A 15,028-nucleotide genomic window follows, 5' to 3' on the forward strand; every position below is an offset into this window, starting at 1 on the left:
TAAGGAAAATGAACGCTGCCACACAATGACCTCATTGGAAAGACTGTCACTGTTTTAACCAAAGGAATGTTTCCAGATTAAAATGTAAATCAAGATGATGCATTTTGTCACGGTGAATAATTTCTTAATTTACAAATGCATTCGTTCACAAGGGTAATCAACATTTAGTGAGCATTCACAACGTGTCACAAATTAATAGTTTCATAAGCTTTCAGCGAGCTCACAGTAGAGAGGAGAGGAAAAAAAGACAGATAGATCCTCATAACCTCATTGTATTTCATTCTTCTCATTTTTTCTTGAAAATTAATTACATAAACACTTATCTAAAGTTTAAAAAGAGCAATAAATTAATTTTAAAGCTTCATATTAAAATTTTGGAAAAGCAAGTTTTCAATTCATAATATTTTCTAATATCCTTCATACTTATTCTTTACCCTGTGGGTAATTTAGAAGTAGTCTCCTTAATTTCTGAATTTATGGTGTTGTTGTAGAAGTACTGCGTGATTCACAGAGTGGTCAGAAAAATATACTCTGTAGGATTTTAAACCTCTGAAGTGTTTTGAATGTTATCCGACATTATTGGAAGCAGAAAATTCTAGTAACACCTTTGCAGATGGTTTATTCATTAAAGAATATAAGCAGTAAATATATAGGATTAAACATTTAAAAAATATCTCTGGTATCTAAATGTTTGCAGATATTATAGAAATAGGAAATAAGTAAACCTATAGACATTAAATAATAACTGAAAAATTATGAGTGGTAAAGTAATGGTTCAATGTTTTGAGTATGTAGGATAAATTCAAGAATTTTACAAATGGCTGAAATCTAATTTTTTTCTGTCATTAAAGTATATATATTCAGTCAAGAAAAAAGAAATGACAGGGGAATTACAGCCGTAGAATAGAGAAGGGTCTCTGATCAGATTCCAAACCTCTGAGACTTAACTGTCCTCCCACTGTACACTACAAGAGATTGAGTTAATCACACAGAGGCTAGTCATACTCAGTAAAACAGAAAATGAAGTCTTTTGAAGGCAGACCTCCAGGAAAAGGTGTTATTTCCTGTGCATTTGGAGTTGACAAAACCGCAAGAGGACAATTGCTATGCTTTATTGAAATCTCACACAAAGGACTTAGAAAGTCTCCTAAGGAAAGGGCCTTTCTCATTTGTGGGCCACCCCACATTACCTTCAAGACCTGCCTCAACACGTACATCTTTCAAGAAGCCACCCCTGATTTGGTCCCGGCCACTGTGGTCATTCTCCTAACCTTCAGTCCTTGGAACACAGTGTGTCCTCTCTGGAGGCTTAGTGCAGAAACTAGTGGACTGAGCCCGGAAACCAGGCTCTGCTGTGTGACCCTGCATGAGTCCCTTTCCCTCTCTGGACCTCAGATATTGGGCCAGCTGACCCTTCAAGTCCCTCAGGAGCCAGATGTTCTATTAAACATTGCTTTGGAGCAGGAGGTTTTCCTCGCTGGGGGAGTTTGCCTGACTTGGCCAAGAGGAAGCCTTTGTTTACTTCATTAGTCTCAGACTCTCAGGTAATGCTCCAAAACCAGTGGGTTCTTGATAAATGTTTATTGGCTGACACACATTAGCTCTGTATGCTCGAAAAAGCCTATTTGCCCATCAAAACCTGTAAAGCACAAACATATCACCATTTCTTTTTCACACACATATTCTAGCTGGCATCGGCAGATGTGGTTCAGTTAATTATACGAAAGCCCAGAAAAAGACAGCAGTCACTGCGAATGCCAAGTAGGCTCAAGATAATGAAGCCGCAGAAGGAACCAAACCAGATCAAGGAGCCGGGAAAAGGTGAGGTGAACACTGCCTGGCGGCGAGGAGGTGAGCCATCCAGGCTGCAAAGCATCGCCTCCCTGAGAAAGCTAATTGCTCCTGTGGCTCCAAACGTAAAGCCACAAAAACAGCTGTGATGGTGGCACAGGATGGGATGGTGCCTCTGGATGTGCTTTTAAAAGTACCATACGTGGGCTTCCCTGGTGGCGCAGTGGTTGAGAGTCCGCCTGCCGATGCAGGGGACACAGGTTCGTGCCCCGGTCCGGGAAGATCCCACATGCCGTGAAGCGGCTGGGCCCGTGAGCCATGGCCGCTGAGCCTGCGCGTCCGGAGCCTGTGCTCCACAACGGGAGAGGCCACAACAGTGAGAGGACCGCGTACCACAAAAAAAAAAAAAAAGTACCATATGTTTTGCTCGTCTTGGGGCCTCTGCCTTCAAAAAATTTACAGATTAAGGGAGACAAGCTGTAAACAATTGCCTTTATCAAAGCCTAGATTTGGGACTTCCCTGGCGGTCCAGTGGCAAAGAATCTGCCTTACAATGCAGGGGACGTTGGTTTGATCCCTGGTCAGGGAAGAAAGATCCTACATGCCGCGGGGCAACTAAGCCTGCACGCCACAACTACTGAGCTCGTGCACCTCAACTAGAGAAGCAAAAACCCACACGCCACAACTAGAGAGAAGCCCAGGCACCGCAAGGAAGATCCTGCGTGCTGCAACTAAGACCCAATGCAGCCAAAAATAAAAATAAATAAATAAATCCTAAAAATAAAAGCCTGGATTAAATAGAAAAAGAGGCAAAGTGACGTAGGATGGAAGAGGAGAAAACATTTGACTGAGGTGGGGGAGGGGAAGCTGCTGGAGGAGGCAACTCTTGTCCTGAACTGTGAGGATGATCAGTTTCCTAAATAGGTAAATAGAGTGCAGGGGGTGGAGTCGGCAGAGCAGGGAGACATTTCGAAATAGGGTGACAGCATGGCCAAAAGCAGAGAAGCACATCTGTGCGCTGAGGTCTGAGAATTCAGAATAGTCTGCTGTAAAGAGGCCACAGTATGTGCAGAGTAATTGTGCTGAAATGTGAGCCTGAAAAGGCAGTTTGAAGACAAATTAATTTGGGGAGAGCTTAAATGCTAAGCTATGGAAATCTGACATTCTCCTATGGGCTAGATTTTCTTTTCATGAAATATTAAGAGTTACCAGGCAAAAAGAAAATATTTGTACTCACAAACATTTGGGAAATGTTGAATTTCAAAAAAGAAAGAAATTTCAAAAGTTTCTTTATAGCTGACTTCTCAGAGTCTTTACTATGGTAACGGGGATTTCAAAGTCCCAAGGGGGACATAATATGAAGAATTTCCCAAACTTTGTTTTTTTTCTTTTTTGCAATACACAGGCCTCTCACTCCTGTGGCCTCTCCAGTTGCGGAGCATAGGCTCCGGACGCGCAGGCCCAGCGGCCGTGGCTCACGGGCCCAGCCGCTCCACGGCATGTGGGATCCTCCCAGACCGGGGCACGACCCCGTGTCCCCTGCATTGGCAGGCGGACTCTCAACCACTGCGCCACCAGGGAAGCCCCCAAACTTTGCTTTTACTGTATTTAGAGGGACTTGTGTTCCAAAGATACAGATTTTGGAAATGCTCCTGGAGATAAGAAACAGACTGTCTAAAGAGGAGAGTGGTATGGTGGACTTGCGTTCTGGAAGGAATGTGGAGGATGAAGCAAACAAGGAAGAGGAGGAAGCTAGGAGACCAGGAGAGAGGCCAGTGGAACGATCCTGATGAGAACGAGGGTCTACAGGAACAAGGGACAGTCACCTGGCTGGAACGATTGGCTTGCTCATGGATACAAACCCAGAGTGAAGAATTACAGCTGAGTGTGAATTCTCAAGGCAGAGAGTCTAGGAGAACAGGGGGACAGTGGGCCAGGACTGGGAAAATAGGGTCAGCTAGCTGGGTAGAGGAGGAAAATGGAGGTAAGGAATTCAGTCTGGGGCACTGAAGAACCCAGGTACTACACCCTTCTTCTGAGACAGGGAAGCCTTTCAGTAATGGAGACAGACGGGCTGAAGGTAAACCACCCACAGACGGAAACTGAGAGCCGCTGGTGACAAATGATGGCGTTTTCCAGCTCCTGCCTTCCCGGAGTGTAGGAGATCCACATGCTGAGAAAGTGGCGTTGATGATCAAATTAATTTTTGCACACGTAATCAACTGAGAGGAAGTCCTAATGAAACCCTAATGAATTGTGTCTCTTCGGTTGCTTGCCTCTGACACTCCACTGTCAGGAAGCAGCCGTATCTCGAACCAGTCTGCCCAGCTCATGGTGGAGGGAGGGCGGGAGAATCAGATGTGGGGCCGTGGAACTGGGAGGAAGCCAGGACCTCAGAGGGCCTGTTGGGATCAGCTGGTCCAGCCCCTCATTGATGGATTAGGGGACTCCCTTCAGGAAGCTTCATGCAATGAAAAGAGCAGTTGACTGAATCCCATCCAGTAAACCCGGAGCCTCAGCTTTCTGACATGTAAAATGAAAGCATTGTACTCAAGCTGGTTTTCCCAAATCAGTCGTTCTTCTACCACTTTTACCACCTGTGTTATTATCTAGTAAACATTTTCATTAGCTGTAATTTCATTTTTAGAAAGGAAACTTCAAGTTGCTAAGTAAAACAGGTACCATTGGCCATCAATGGAAAGTAACTTTAAAAAGAAAACCAACGAAAACAAAATAATGTTATTGGAATATGTCATGTGTAGCGTTTCTTAAAATTTCTTTTCACTATGTTTGGAGGGGCCAGTGTGCCAAGAAGCAGACTTTGAGAAATGTTCTTGTAGATAACACTGATGTTTCTTTAGAGGCAGTGAAGCTGAAGCCTATGCTTTCTGAAAAAGAAAGGTTGCAGGTTAAGAAACGTGTTATACACAGATGGGCGTGAAACTTTCTTCTAAAAGTACTCAGAAGGATCCAAAAAGGCAAAATTCCATTTACAACAATATGGATGGGCCTTGAGGGCATTACACTAAGTGAGATAAGTCAAAGAGAAAGACAATACTGTATGATCTCAGTTATATGTGGAATCTAAAAATAGAAAACAAACACAGAAACAGAGAGTAGATTGGTAGCTGCCAGGAGTAGGGAGGTGGGGAAAGTGGGTGAAGGTGGTCAAAGGGTACAAACTTCCAGTTAGAAGATGAATAAATTCTGGGGATCTAATGCATAGCATGGTGACTACAGGTACAATACTGTATTGTACACTTAAAAGTTGCTATGAAAGTAGATCTTAAAAGTTCTCACACCACACACACACACACACACACACACACACACACACACACACACAAAAGGTTAACTATGTGAGGTGATGGATGGATGTGTTCATTAACCTTACTGTGGTAATCATTTTGCAATATATACATATATCAAATTATCATGTTGCCCACCTTAAACTTACACAACGTTATACGTCCATTATATCTCAATAAACCTGAGGAAAAAAAGGCGACACTCCCTCGACATTAATTCACTGTGATTTAATGTTCTACCTGGTTTCAACCTAAGATTTTGACAACCTAAGATTTTGACTCATTGACGGCCTAAAATCACCTGGACTCTCAATTAAGGAAAGACTAGACCAGCTGATTTTGAAGATCCCTAATTTTATCTCAATAAACCTGAGGAAAAAAAGGCGACACTCCCTTGACATTAATTCACTGTGATTTAATGCTCTACCTCGTTTCAACCTAAGATTTTGACAACCTAAGATTTTGACTCATTGACGGCCTAAAATCACCTGGACTCTCAATTAAGGAAAGACTGGAGCAGCTGATTTTGAAGAGCCCTTTCAGTTCTGACAGTCCATGTTTCTGTGCAACACACATCCATCTGGTGAGAGCTGGTTCTATTAGACTTTCACTTGGTTGATCATCCTGGAATCCTAGAAGCTAAGATTTGTAAGACAAAGATTTCACTAGTCCTTCTCTCCTCCCCTCCTACACTACAAGCATCATAGAGCTGGAGCTGATGCCTGTGATCCTGCTACTCTGTCCCTTTAAGAGCTCATCCAGCTTCAGTTCCCCTGAGAGAGGTTGCTCTTTCTCCAAGGCAGCCACTCCAGCGTTAAAAAGTTCTTCCTCAAGTGGAACAAAAACCAGACGACAGTCAAAGGCTGATTGGGTGCACTTCAGAATTCATCTCTGTAGTCATATGCAGCTCCCAGGCCGCACACCTGGGCACTTTGGATTTGAGTACAAGTGTGTCTAACCCCGTAGCTAGCTGTTCCCGTCCTCTAATGCTCTTCAGCCTCTTCAGCTCTCGGGGGAATCTGTACACTGGATTCTAGGCTCCGACCTGCCATATCCAGCGAGCCATTACCGTTCTATCCAGCTCAATTTCTTCACCTGAATAAACAGATAGGACTAGATATTTTGCTTTAATATTCCATGGTATAATAATATTAATAAAATAGGTAGCATTTGTTGAGTGTTGATTCCACGCCAGGCACTTCAGGCAGGTTAATTATCATCTCCATTTTGCAGGTCAAACAGAGAGAGATAAAGCAGCTTACCCAGTCACACACCAGTAAGTGGTGGGAATGAGATCCATATTCATGGGATCCAACTCCAGCACCTTCCCTCTTACTCATTTGCTACGTCTTGGGAATGTTTGTCTTCTAGTTTCTCTACTAGAGATTTTTTTAAATTGGGATTTCTGGAAAATGTGCTTTCCTAGAGAGGGATTGATCTGACCCAAAGGGTAAGTGCCACCTGCCCTCAGCGAGTGGGATGGTCAGGGAGAGAAATCTCTCTATACAGGCCCACCTGGTCACTTCTCTCCAGGTCACCATTCTGTCCTATTTGGTCCTTGACTGGACAGCCAGACTTGAGAGGCTCAGCTTCCCTCCCTAAGTATCCTGCCATTGCTTTCTGAAAAAGTCCTCCTAGACATATGTTCATAAATTCCCCGATGTCTTAGTGGGACAGACTAAGAACTCAATGTCTTTGGGAAACTCTGTGATACAGTGTAAGGAGCAGAAGGCTTTAAAGGTCTAAGTTCAGCTCTCAGCTCAACCACCGACTAGCAGCATGACAAGGTAAGTCATTCAGTTACATTAATCCTTCAGTTTACTATCTGCAAAATGGGAATCATAACCCCTACCTCAACCGGATTGAGGAGGTCTCAGTGTGATGAGAGGTATGTGAGGCAGCAAACAACACAGGGCACGTGGGAGTGTCCACAAACGTTTGCTCCCTTCCCCTTTATATCCTCCTGTGGTCTGTATGCAGCTCAGGGTCTGACGCATAGAGCTGCTCAAGCATTGCTGGCCAAATCCACGTGGACCTTTCATCCTGGGACTCTGACTTGTAGCATGGAGGCTCTGGGAATAACCCGTCACCTGAGTTCCTAAATGGCATCTCCCAGATCCCCAGAAGGAGCCGTCTCCAGACACAGGACAGCAGGGAGGGACCACGCATAACGTGATGGACATACACTTCCCATGAGGCTGCTTCTCTGGCCAGGTAGACTAGATAGACGGCCAGTGCAGATATCACTTCTGGTTCACTTACCTGCAGCAGTTCAAATACAGCAAGGAGGTCGCCTCCAGAAAGGTTCCCGCAAAAGATGGGGTGGTAACACAGCCTGGGGGGCTTATAGTCCTGGTCAGCGAGCTTCACAACAGGAGCAGCCACGGTGGCACCCAAATATTCTGGCTTCCCCTAGGGCAGAAAAGAAATGAAGTTTTGTCCCTGGTGGTCACCTACCTGGTTCTGATATGCGACGGTGTGATTTTGTAATTAATCTTCACAAAACTGTCAGCCTCAGTGTCTCCCTCCTGCTACTGTCTCATTCTCTTCTTCTGCTAAGCCCCTCTCACCTCTTCCCACAGCCTTGGGGAGCAGCAGAATCCATCTGGGCTCTCAGGGAAAACCCTAAGAGGGTCATCTTAGGGGCTTCCTGGCTCAAGGTGATCTTAGGGGTTATCCCTTTCCTCAGTGTATTGAGTTTAGTGGAATAAAGTAAAAATAATCACCCAGGGTAGACTTGAAGGGGAAAAGGAGAAATAAGGTGGCACCAAATATTCCAAAAGATCTCCAGAACAGGGAACCCTTGTGGCTGGGAACACAAGTTTGGAGTCCAGGCAAACGTGAGTTGGAGTTCCCAAATCTATTGCTTTGGAGATCTATGGTCTTGGGCCAGTTACTCAACCTTTTTTTTTTTTTTTTTGTGGTACGCAGGCCTCTCACTGTTGTGGCCTCTCCCGTTGCAGAGCACAGGCTCCGGACGCGCAGGTTCAGCGGCCACGGCTCACGGGCCCAGCCGCTCCGCGGCATGTGGGATCTTCCTGGACTGGGGCACAAACCCGTGTCCCCTGCATCGGCAGGTGGACTCTCAACCACTGTGCCACCAGGGAAGCCCTCTAAGAACTATTTGATGGGGTCACCTCCTGCCTCTTCCTCATCCCTGCTCCCAGGAGCCTCAGTCCACATTCCCCCACGAGTAGCATGGGGCTGGAGCATGGGGCTGCTTTGCTATTTATCTCAGGAACTGCTGTTATCCCCTGGCACAGGGCAGGCACTCATTACATATTTATTCAGTGAAAACTCTTGGATAAATGACCTCCAAGTCCAAGGGCAGTGCCCACATTTTCTTTGGCTGAGGCTGGGTTTTAGTACCTGCACTGCTTCATTGCCTTTGGACTCACAAACAAGCATTTGCATTCCCGGCTGTAGAAGGAAGCTTGGTTGAGGTGGAAATGGGTTTAGCTCAGTCACACTTAAAAACTAACAAAGTGGGGCTTCCCTGGTGGCGCAGTGGTTAAGAACCCGCCTGCCAACGCGGGGGACATGGGTTTGAGCCCTGGTCCGGGAAGATCCCACGTGCCAGGGAGCAACTAAGCCCGTGCACCACAGCTACTGAGCCCGCGCTCTAGAGCCCGCGAACCGTAAGTACTGAAGCCCTCGCACCTAGAGCCCGTGCTCTGCAACAAGAGAAGCCACCGCAATGAGAAGCATGCGCACCACAACAAAGAGTAGCCCTCGCTCGCCGCAACTAGAGAAAGCCTGCGTGCAGCAAAGAAGACCCAACGCAGCCAAAAATAAATTAATTAATTAATTTAATTTTTAAAAAAACCCTCCAGTAAGCTTTTGAATCTGCTGTTTCAGGACACGGACATCTTTGGAGAGAAAGAGGTTTGGCTAATATCATAACAGAAATGAGACAGAGCTGAATGCATTGTTTCAGGGCTCGGAAGCAACAAAGAAAGAAAAAAAAAAAAGGCCCAGTTACAAATGCTGAATCAGTGACAATATATCCATTCCTTCCAACCAGGCGAAATCAGTAAAGACCTTCTATTTTCAAAAGGCATGGACATTTTTATAAGCAGCAATAAGGTATGGAACTAGCTGGGGGCTGGGTATAATAATTATATTCCTGAAGAAGTATATGTGGACTGAACTTCTGTGAAGCAGATTCTATTTAAATTGCAATCCAAAGGGAAATCTAAGCAAAAAACCCTTTAGTAAAGCAAATGATCATCATCCATTTCCCAGATTCTGTAGGTCAGTGTTTCCCAGGTGAGGACTGCCTCTGGGCATAGTCACAGGCTGGTTAAATAAAGGAAGTTAGTTGAACAGGGAGTTTTTAGCAAATTGCACAGTTAGTGCAGCCCTGGGACACTCACCACTGCGTCACTGTCATACAGCTCCACCACCACTAACGGCGGGGATCCTGCCAGTTCCTTCAGGTCTCCATGCAGCACCAGGTCATTGAACAGCAGCATCTGGTTCCAGGTGGGGGAGAGGGTCTGGGAAATGACCTGGAAGTTGGGGCCAAAAGAAAAGCAAAACATGGCTCGACTGGGTTGGAGGGGACTCCGTGAAGGGTAAAGAGGACACATTCTCATCACCATTGCTCACTTATTCAACATTCAAGCAACGACGGAAACTGATGTGCTACTGAGTATCAGATGCCAGGGATGCAGATTCCCTTCCCTGGAGGAGCTTACATAAGCTTCATGAGTAGAACTCCCACCTGATTACCACCCTACTTGCAAGCATAATTCCAATTCAATCCTCACAGTAGTGCTGTGATGATAACACCAGCTACCCTTTATTGAGCACGTACTGTGTACAGGCTGCGGTACTTCACATACACTGTCTTGCTGAAACTTCCCAACAATTCTGGGAGATAGAAATGTAAACCAAGGCTCACTTGCCGAGAGCCGGCACATGGCAGAACTGGGATTCAACCCAGGTCGTCTGGCACCAAAGCCCAGGCTGCTAACTTCAACCATCCTCACCAAGTAGATGCTCATATTGTCTCCATTTTATGAAAGGGCAAACTGAGAATGGGGAAGATCTAGTGATTCTTCACTGTGAACAAATAAAATTTCGTCATCAAATACTCGAAAGTGGATTTTCAATCTAATATTCCTTACATGGAATTCTACTGTTTTGTGGATATTTATTCGACTGCATTGAACTGACCAGGGTCTTCAAAATAACCTTAACCATTTTGCATGACATCATTCTTTCTTCCATAGCAAACTGTGACATTGGAAGTTGGCTGCACCCATTATGCAGATGGAGAAACCAAAGGACAAAGAAGGACCACAACCCGCATAACTGGTTCAGAACCATGAGTGGCTCACCTAGGAGTGACTCAGAGCCCCCTGCCAGGCCATTCAGGTGGTACCTTCAGAAGGTAGAGTGTAATGAGCTTGCATCCTCTATTTAATTGGATGTTTGGAAACATGCCAGTTTCATAGAGCTAAAGGCTAAGGTTGCTTGCAGGATAGGTGCCTGTACCTAGGCAGAAACTGCCACATTCATGTGTGAGGCCAGTCCTGGAAAGAGGCCACAGTCACAGTCTCCTGTGCAGGCAAATGGGTGATTTCTCAGGTTAACACAGACTGCACAGCTCCTGCTGGGTCCTGAGGAAATTTCCACACCACCTCTGCACTCCACTCTTACCTCTCACCATTCTCTCCAGGAGGGACTGGAGAGAGATCTGGCCTGAACTAACTACTGCTTAGATTCCAAAGCCCAAATAAAACTGTCATCTCAGAGCTTTACATCAAGAGCCATTTCTAGTCATGGCATTAAATCACTTGCACTGTGGTTGCGAAGAAATATTTGTATTGCTCTTTTTTATGAGTCATAAAATATGCATTCCACAATTTCCTTCCTTCCTTGCTTTTTGCCTTTAGAGTATTTTATGCCTCAGACACAGTGAGGTTTTGAACATAACGTTTCAGGGAAAATCTTAATTTTTTGGACAGGAAGAGAATGGCTTCAACCAACCTATGAACAGCAGTTAAGGCATTGCAATGCAAAGTTCCCCTGTGTCGGTGACTGACATCACAAAGAACTATGTGTTTTTATGTTGCTTTTGAAAATAGAAATGGGATCTTTTCTGCAACCTGTACCCAACAGTGTGACACCAAAGCAATTTATGATTCTCACAGCATCTTTCCTACAGAAATATTCTGATGGCTTCCTGGGCACTTTGGGCTATAACTGCCACTTGATAAGATTCCAGAGGCCAGCATTCATTCTTTCATTCATCATATATTTATTCCTTCAAAGTGCTAGGCTCAGTAGTAGGCACTAACACAGCATCCTGTGCTTAGCAGGTATTCAGTAGCTACTTGCATGACTAAATGAGTGGATTTTGGCCTGTCCCATGATTAAAAGGACGATGTGGCCACCTTCGAGAAGTACTGAAACGTTCACCCAAACAAAATATATTGTCCCACTTCTCTGCCAAGGTGAGTACAGCTCACCTCATTTCCTTGGGGCTTCCTTAAGGAGTTGTGCTTTATAAACTTGTTCAGTGACATTGTTGGAGAGATTATGGTAACACTTAAATTTAACGCTTTGAATGGAGCGTGGCTTTAGAATCAGAGACCCCCCTGTAATGGAACCCTAGTGTCACCACCTGCCTATGTCCAACTTGGGCAGGTGATTTAACCTCTCTGATCCTTAGTCTTATTCATTTCAGTGGGGTTAGTACCCACCTTGTAAAGCTGTTATGACCACTGTCTAAGATAAAGCGTATTAAGTGCCTGGCATACAGCAGGTGCTCAGTAAGCGCTTGTTGTCGGCCCCCCTCCACCCCAGCCACACTCATTTATAAATGAGTAAACATTTACTGAATACCTACCACGTGCCAGCGTTGGTCACCAGGGTAACTCGTATCTAACGAGAGACCACTGGTGTCCTCAGGACTCAGCATCAGTCTGACTGCTTGAAATCTCAGCTTCCATGCCCCCCACCCTCTAAGATCCCCCGTCCTTCTCTTCTAAGCCTCCCTCTTACCACATAGTCCTTCTCCCTTTCTATCCCCAAAACCTTTCTCTTTGGGAGCTGTCTCCCTTTCCCTTTATCCTATCATCACAAGATTTCCAAGTTCCACGTCCTCAGTGGCATCTGGAATAGCCGGATTCCCCTCCTGAAAGATTTCGTACCACTAAGTCACTTATAGAAGATTGGCTGCAGGACCCTCCCTTCAGAGATAGTTCTCCTTGAGCAACACGTGGTCCATTCAGAGAAGTGCCACCCGGTGTACGGTGGACCAGCTCAGCTATGACTGCAGGGCCTCCAGGCTCAGCCTTCCCCACCTTGAAGAATGCACGAGTGCGGCATGTCACACACAGACCAGTCCCACCGAGGCAGCACACACTGGAACAGGAGAGAGAAACCAGAACCCTTTCTTACCAAAACGGAAGCAGAGTGGTTAAGCAAAATGACTTTGGGATTGGACCAACCTGGGTATCCATCTTGGCTCTACCATCTTCTAAATAAAGAGTCTCCAAGCCGTACCTTCCTCGTCTGCAGAATGAGGACACTAATAATACCCACTTTGGGGTTGCAGTTAGACGTAACCAAAAATGCATATAAAATGCTTAGCATCATGCCTGTCACAGAGGGAGATTTTAAATAAATGACAGCTATTATTATTAGCAAAAATTAGGTACTTGGTACAAAAGTATGGAGGCAAAGTCCAGGGTTCAACAGAACTTGTTTTCCCTTTCAAATGATTATTGGATAAACAAATGTCATCTGTTCCTTTGAGATATGCATCTAAATCAAATGAATATACCGTATGGAGATGCAAAATAGAAGGAGAACTACATAGCAGCCAAGGGAGCTCACTCTAACCCCCTACCCCACCCAGAGCCCTGAGATCACCTCTGAGGGCTTGGAACTCCACAGCTGTGCAGGCAGAGGAGGTCTCCAGGGATTCCGCCTGCCCCCCCCCTTTTTTTTAACCACACTGTGTGGCATGCAGGATCTTTGTTCCGCGACCAGGGCTCAAACCTGTACCCCCTGAACTGGAAGCTCGAGGTCTTAACCACTGGAGTGCCAGGGAAGTCCCAGGGATCCCCCTTTTGAGAATCCCCTTTGTTTTTGGTAGGAAGCCTCAATGGCAATAATAACGCAGTCACACAGGAGCTGTTATAAACAAGGCACTGTACTGGGTGTCTCACCCTCTGGGAGGCATATACAATATCACCATCCTTATTTTACAGATGAAGAAATTGAGGACAAAGAGGATTTTGCTGTCACACAGCCGATAAATGGAAGGGCTCAGACCTGAACCCAGGCACTACGGCTCTAGAGTCTATACTCTTAACCACCGCGCTATGTACTACCTCTTAAAACACAGGGAGAAGAAAGGAGTCTGAAGTTTTCTCGTTCTCATGCTCAGTCACCTTCCCTCTGATGTCTCTCCCGACTTCCCTCCCAGGCAGAGCTAACCCCTCTCTCCCTGTGGCCCCTGGAGGTTCAGTACTATGGGGTTTATCACAGTGTGGCTGATTCGTCTGCACAGAGCACTGCCGAGCTCCACTGCTTCATGCACTGTGCAGGAGTGGAGTCCGGAAGATGGCGGCGTGGGAAGACGCAGGGTCAGCGTCTCCACACAACTAGGGCGCCTGCCGGCCGCTGGTGGGAGACTCTGACCCCCAAGGAGACAGGAGGGACCCCAGAGTGAACCGGTGGGACAGAGGGGGACCGAGGGGGGAGGAGAAGTGGAGGCCAGGCAAGATCGGCGCCCCTGAGGCCGGGGAGATCAGGACAGGCAAGTGAGAGGGAGTCTCCGGGAGGAGAGGGAGAGGAGCGGAGGGCCTGGGGAGCCTGCTGAGCTCCCAAGCTGGTTCCCCCTGCTCCAAGGCCCCTCCAGGCCGCGTGGGTCCTTGGGAGCATGGGGGGGGGGGCGATCAGGAGACACAGGCTGGAGAGGGGCCCTGGGGGGCAGCGGGAAAAGAGCGGAGGGCGATGGCCCCGCCCACTCGGGCCCAGGGAGCCTGCTGAGCTCCCAGGCCGGTCCCCTGCCCTCCAAGGTTCCCCCTTCCCCACCGGCCGTACTGGTCCTGGGGGCCTATGAGGGAGGCCGGGGAGATCAGGACAGGCAGTCGGGAGGGGCTTTCCCAGACCCCAGACCGGAGGAGCACGAGAGGAGAGGAGGGCGTTTTTCCCGCCCACTCGAGCCCAGGAAGCCTGCTGGGCCCCCAGGTGAGGTCCCCTGTCCTCTGAGGCCAGGGTGGGGGGCACGGCTGGGCCCCTTCTGTTCCTTCAGCCTAAGCCCCACTCCCCACAGGCCCCAGGGCCTTTCCGGCCCTGTGCGTCCTGAACATTGGCCCCGCCCACTGCCCAAACCTCGCCCTTGCTTAGGCTCCGCCCTCCACAACCCCCCCCCTTTTTTTTTTTTTTTTCGGTACGCGGGCCTCTCACTGTTGTGGCCTCTCCCGTTGCGGAGCACAGGCTCCGGACGCTCAGGCTCAGCGGCCATGGCTCACAGGCCCAGCCACTCTGCAGCCTGTGGGATCTTCCCGGACCGGGGCACAAACCTGTGTCCCCTGCATCGGCAGGCGGACTCTCAACCACTGTGCCACCAGGGAAGCCCAAACCCCTGCTTTTTTTTTTCTTTTCCCTCCTCCTCTTTTTTTTACTATTGTGGTACTGATGTACCTTCCAGTTGCTGATTCATCTATAATTTTATTTTTACATTCTTTCTAACATATCTGTTAGTTTCCTAACAATAACAAAGTATTTTTACTTTGTTACTGTTCTTTTTTCTTGAATTTTTGATTTTTATTTTATTTATTTTTTTATACAGCAGGTTCTTATTAGTTATCTATTTTATACATATTAGTGTATACATGTCAATCCCAATCTCCCAGTTCATCACACACACACACCCCACCACTTTCCCCACTTGATGTCCATAC

General features: G+C 46.8%; 1 protein-coding gene across 1 annotated transcript in view; it reads right to left on the reverse strand.

Annotated features, from left to right (window-relative positions):
• Positions 1-15,028, reverse strand: part of FER1L6 (fer-1 like family member 6) — a 174,826-nt gene that overhangs the window by 40,809 nt on the left and 118,989 nt on the right. The window contains exons 21-22 of the mRNA XM_029222558.1: positions 9,476-9,610; positions 7,362-7,511 (exon numbers count right to left, since the gene is read on the reverse strand). Coding sequence (XP_029078391.1) covers positions 7,362-7,511; positions 9,476-9,610 — 285 coding nt within the window. The remainder of the gene's footprint in view (positions 1-7,361; positions 7,512-9,475; positions 9,611-15,028) is intronic.

Source organism: Monodon monoceros, unplaced genomic scaffold, assembly GCF_005190385.1.
Source record: "Monodon monoceros isolate NGI ecotype Baffin Bay Population unplaced genomic scaffold, NGI_Narwhal_1 Super_Scaffold_14, whole genome shotgun sequence".
NCBI lineage: Eukaryota > Metazoa > Chordata > Mammalia > Artiodactyla > Monodontidae > Monodon > Monodon monoceros.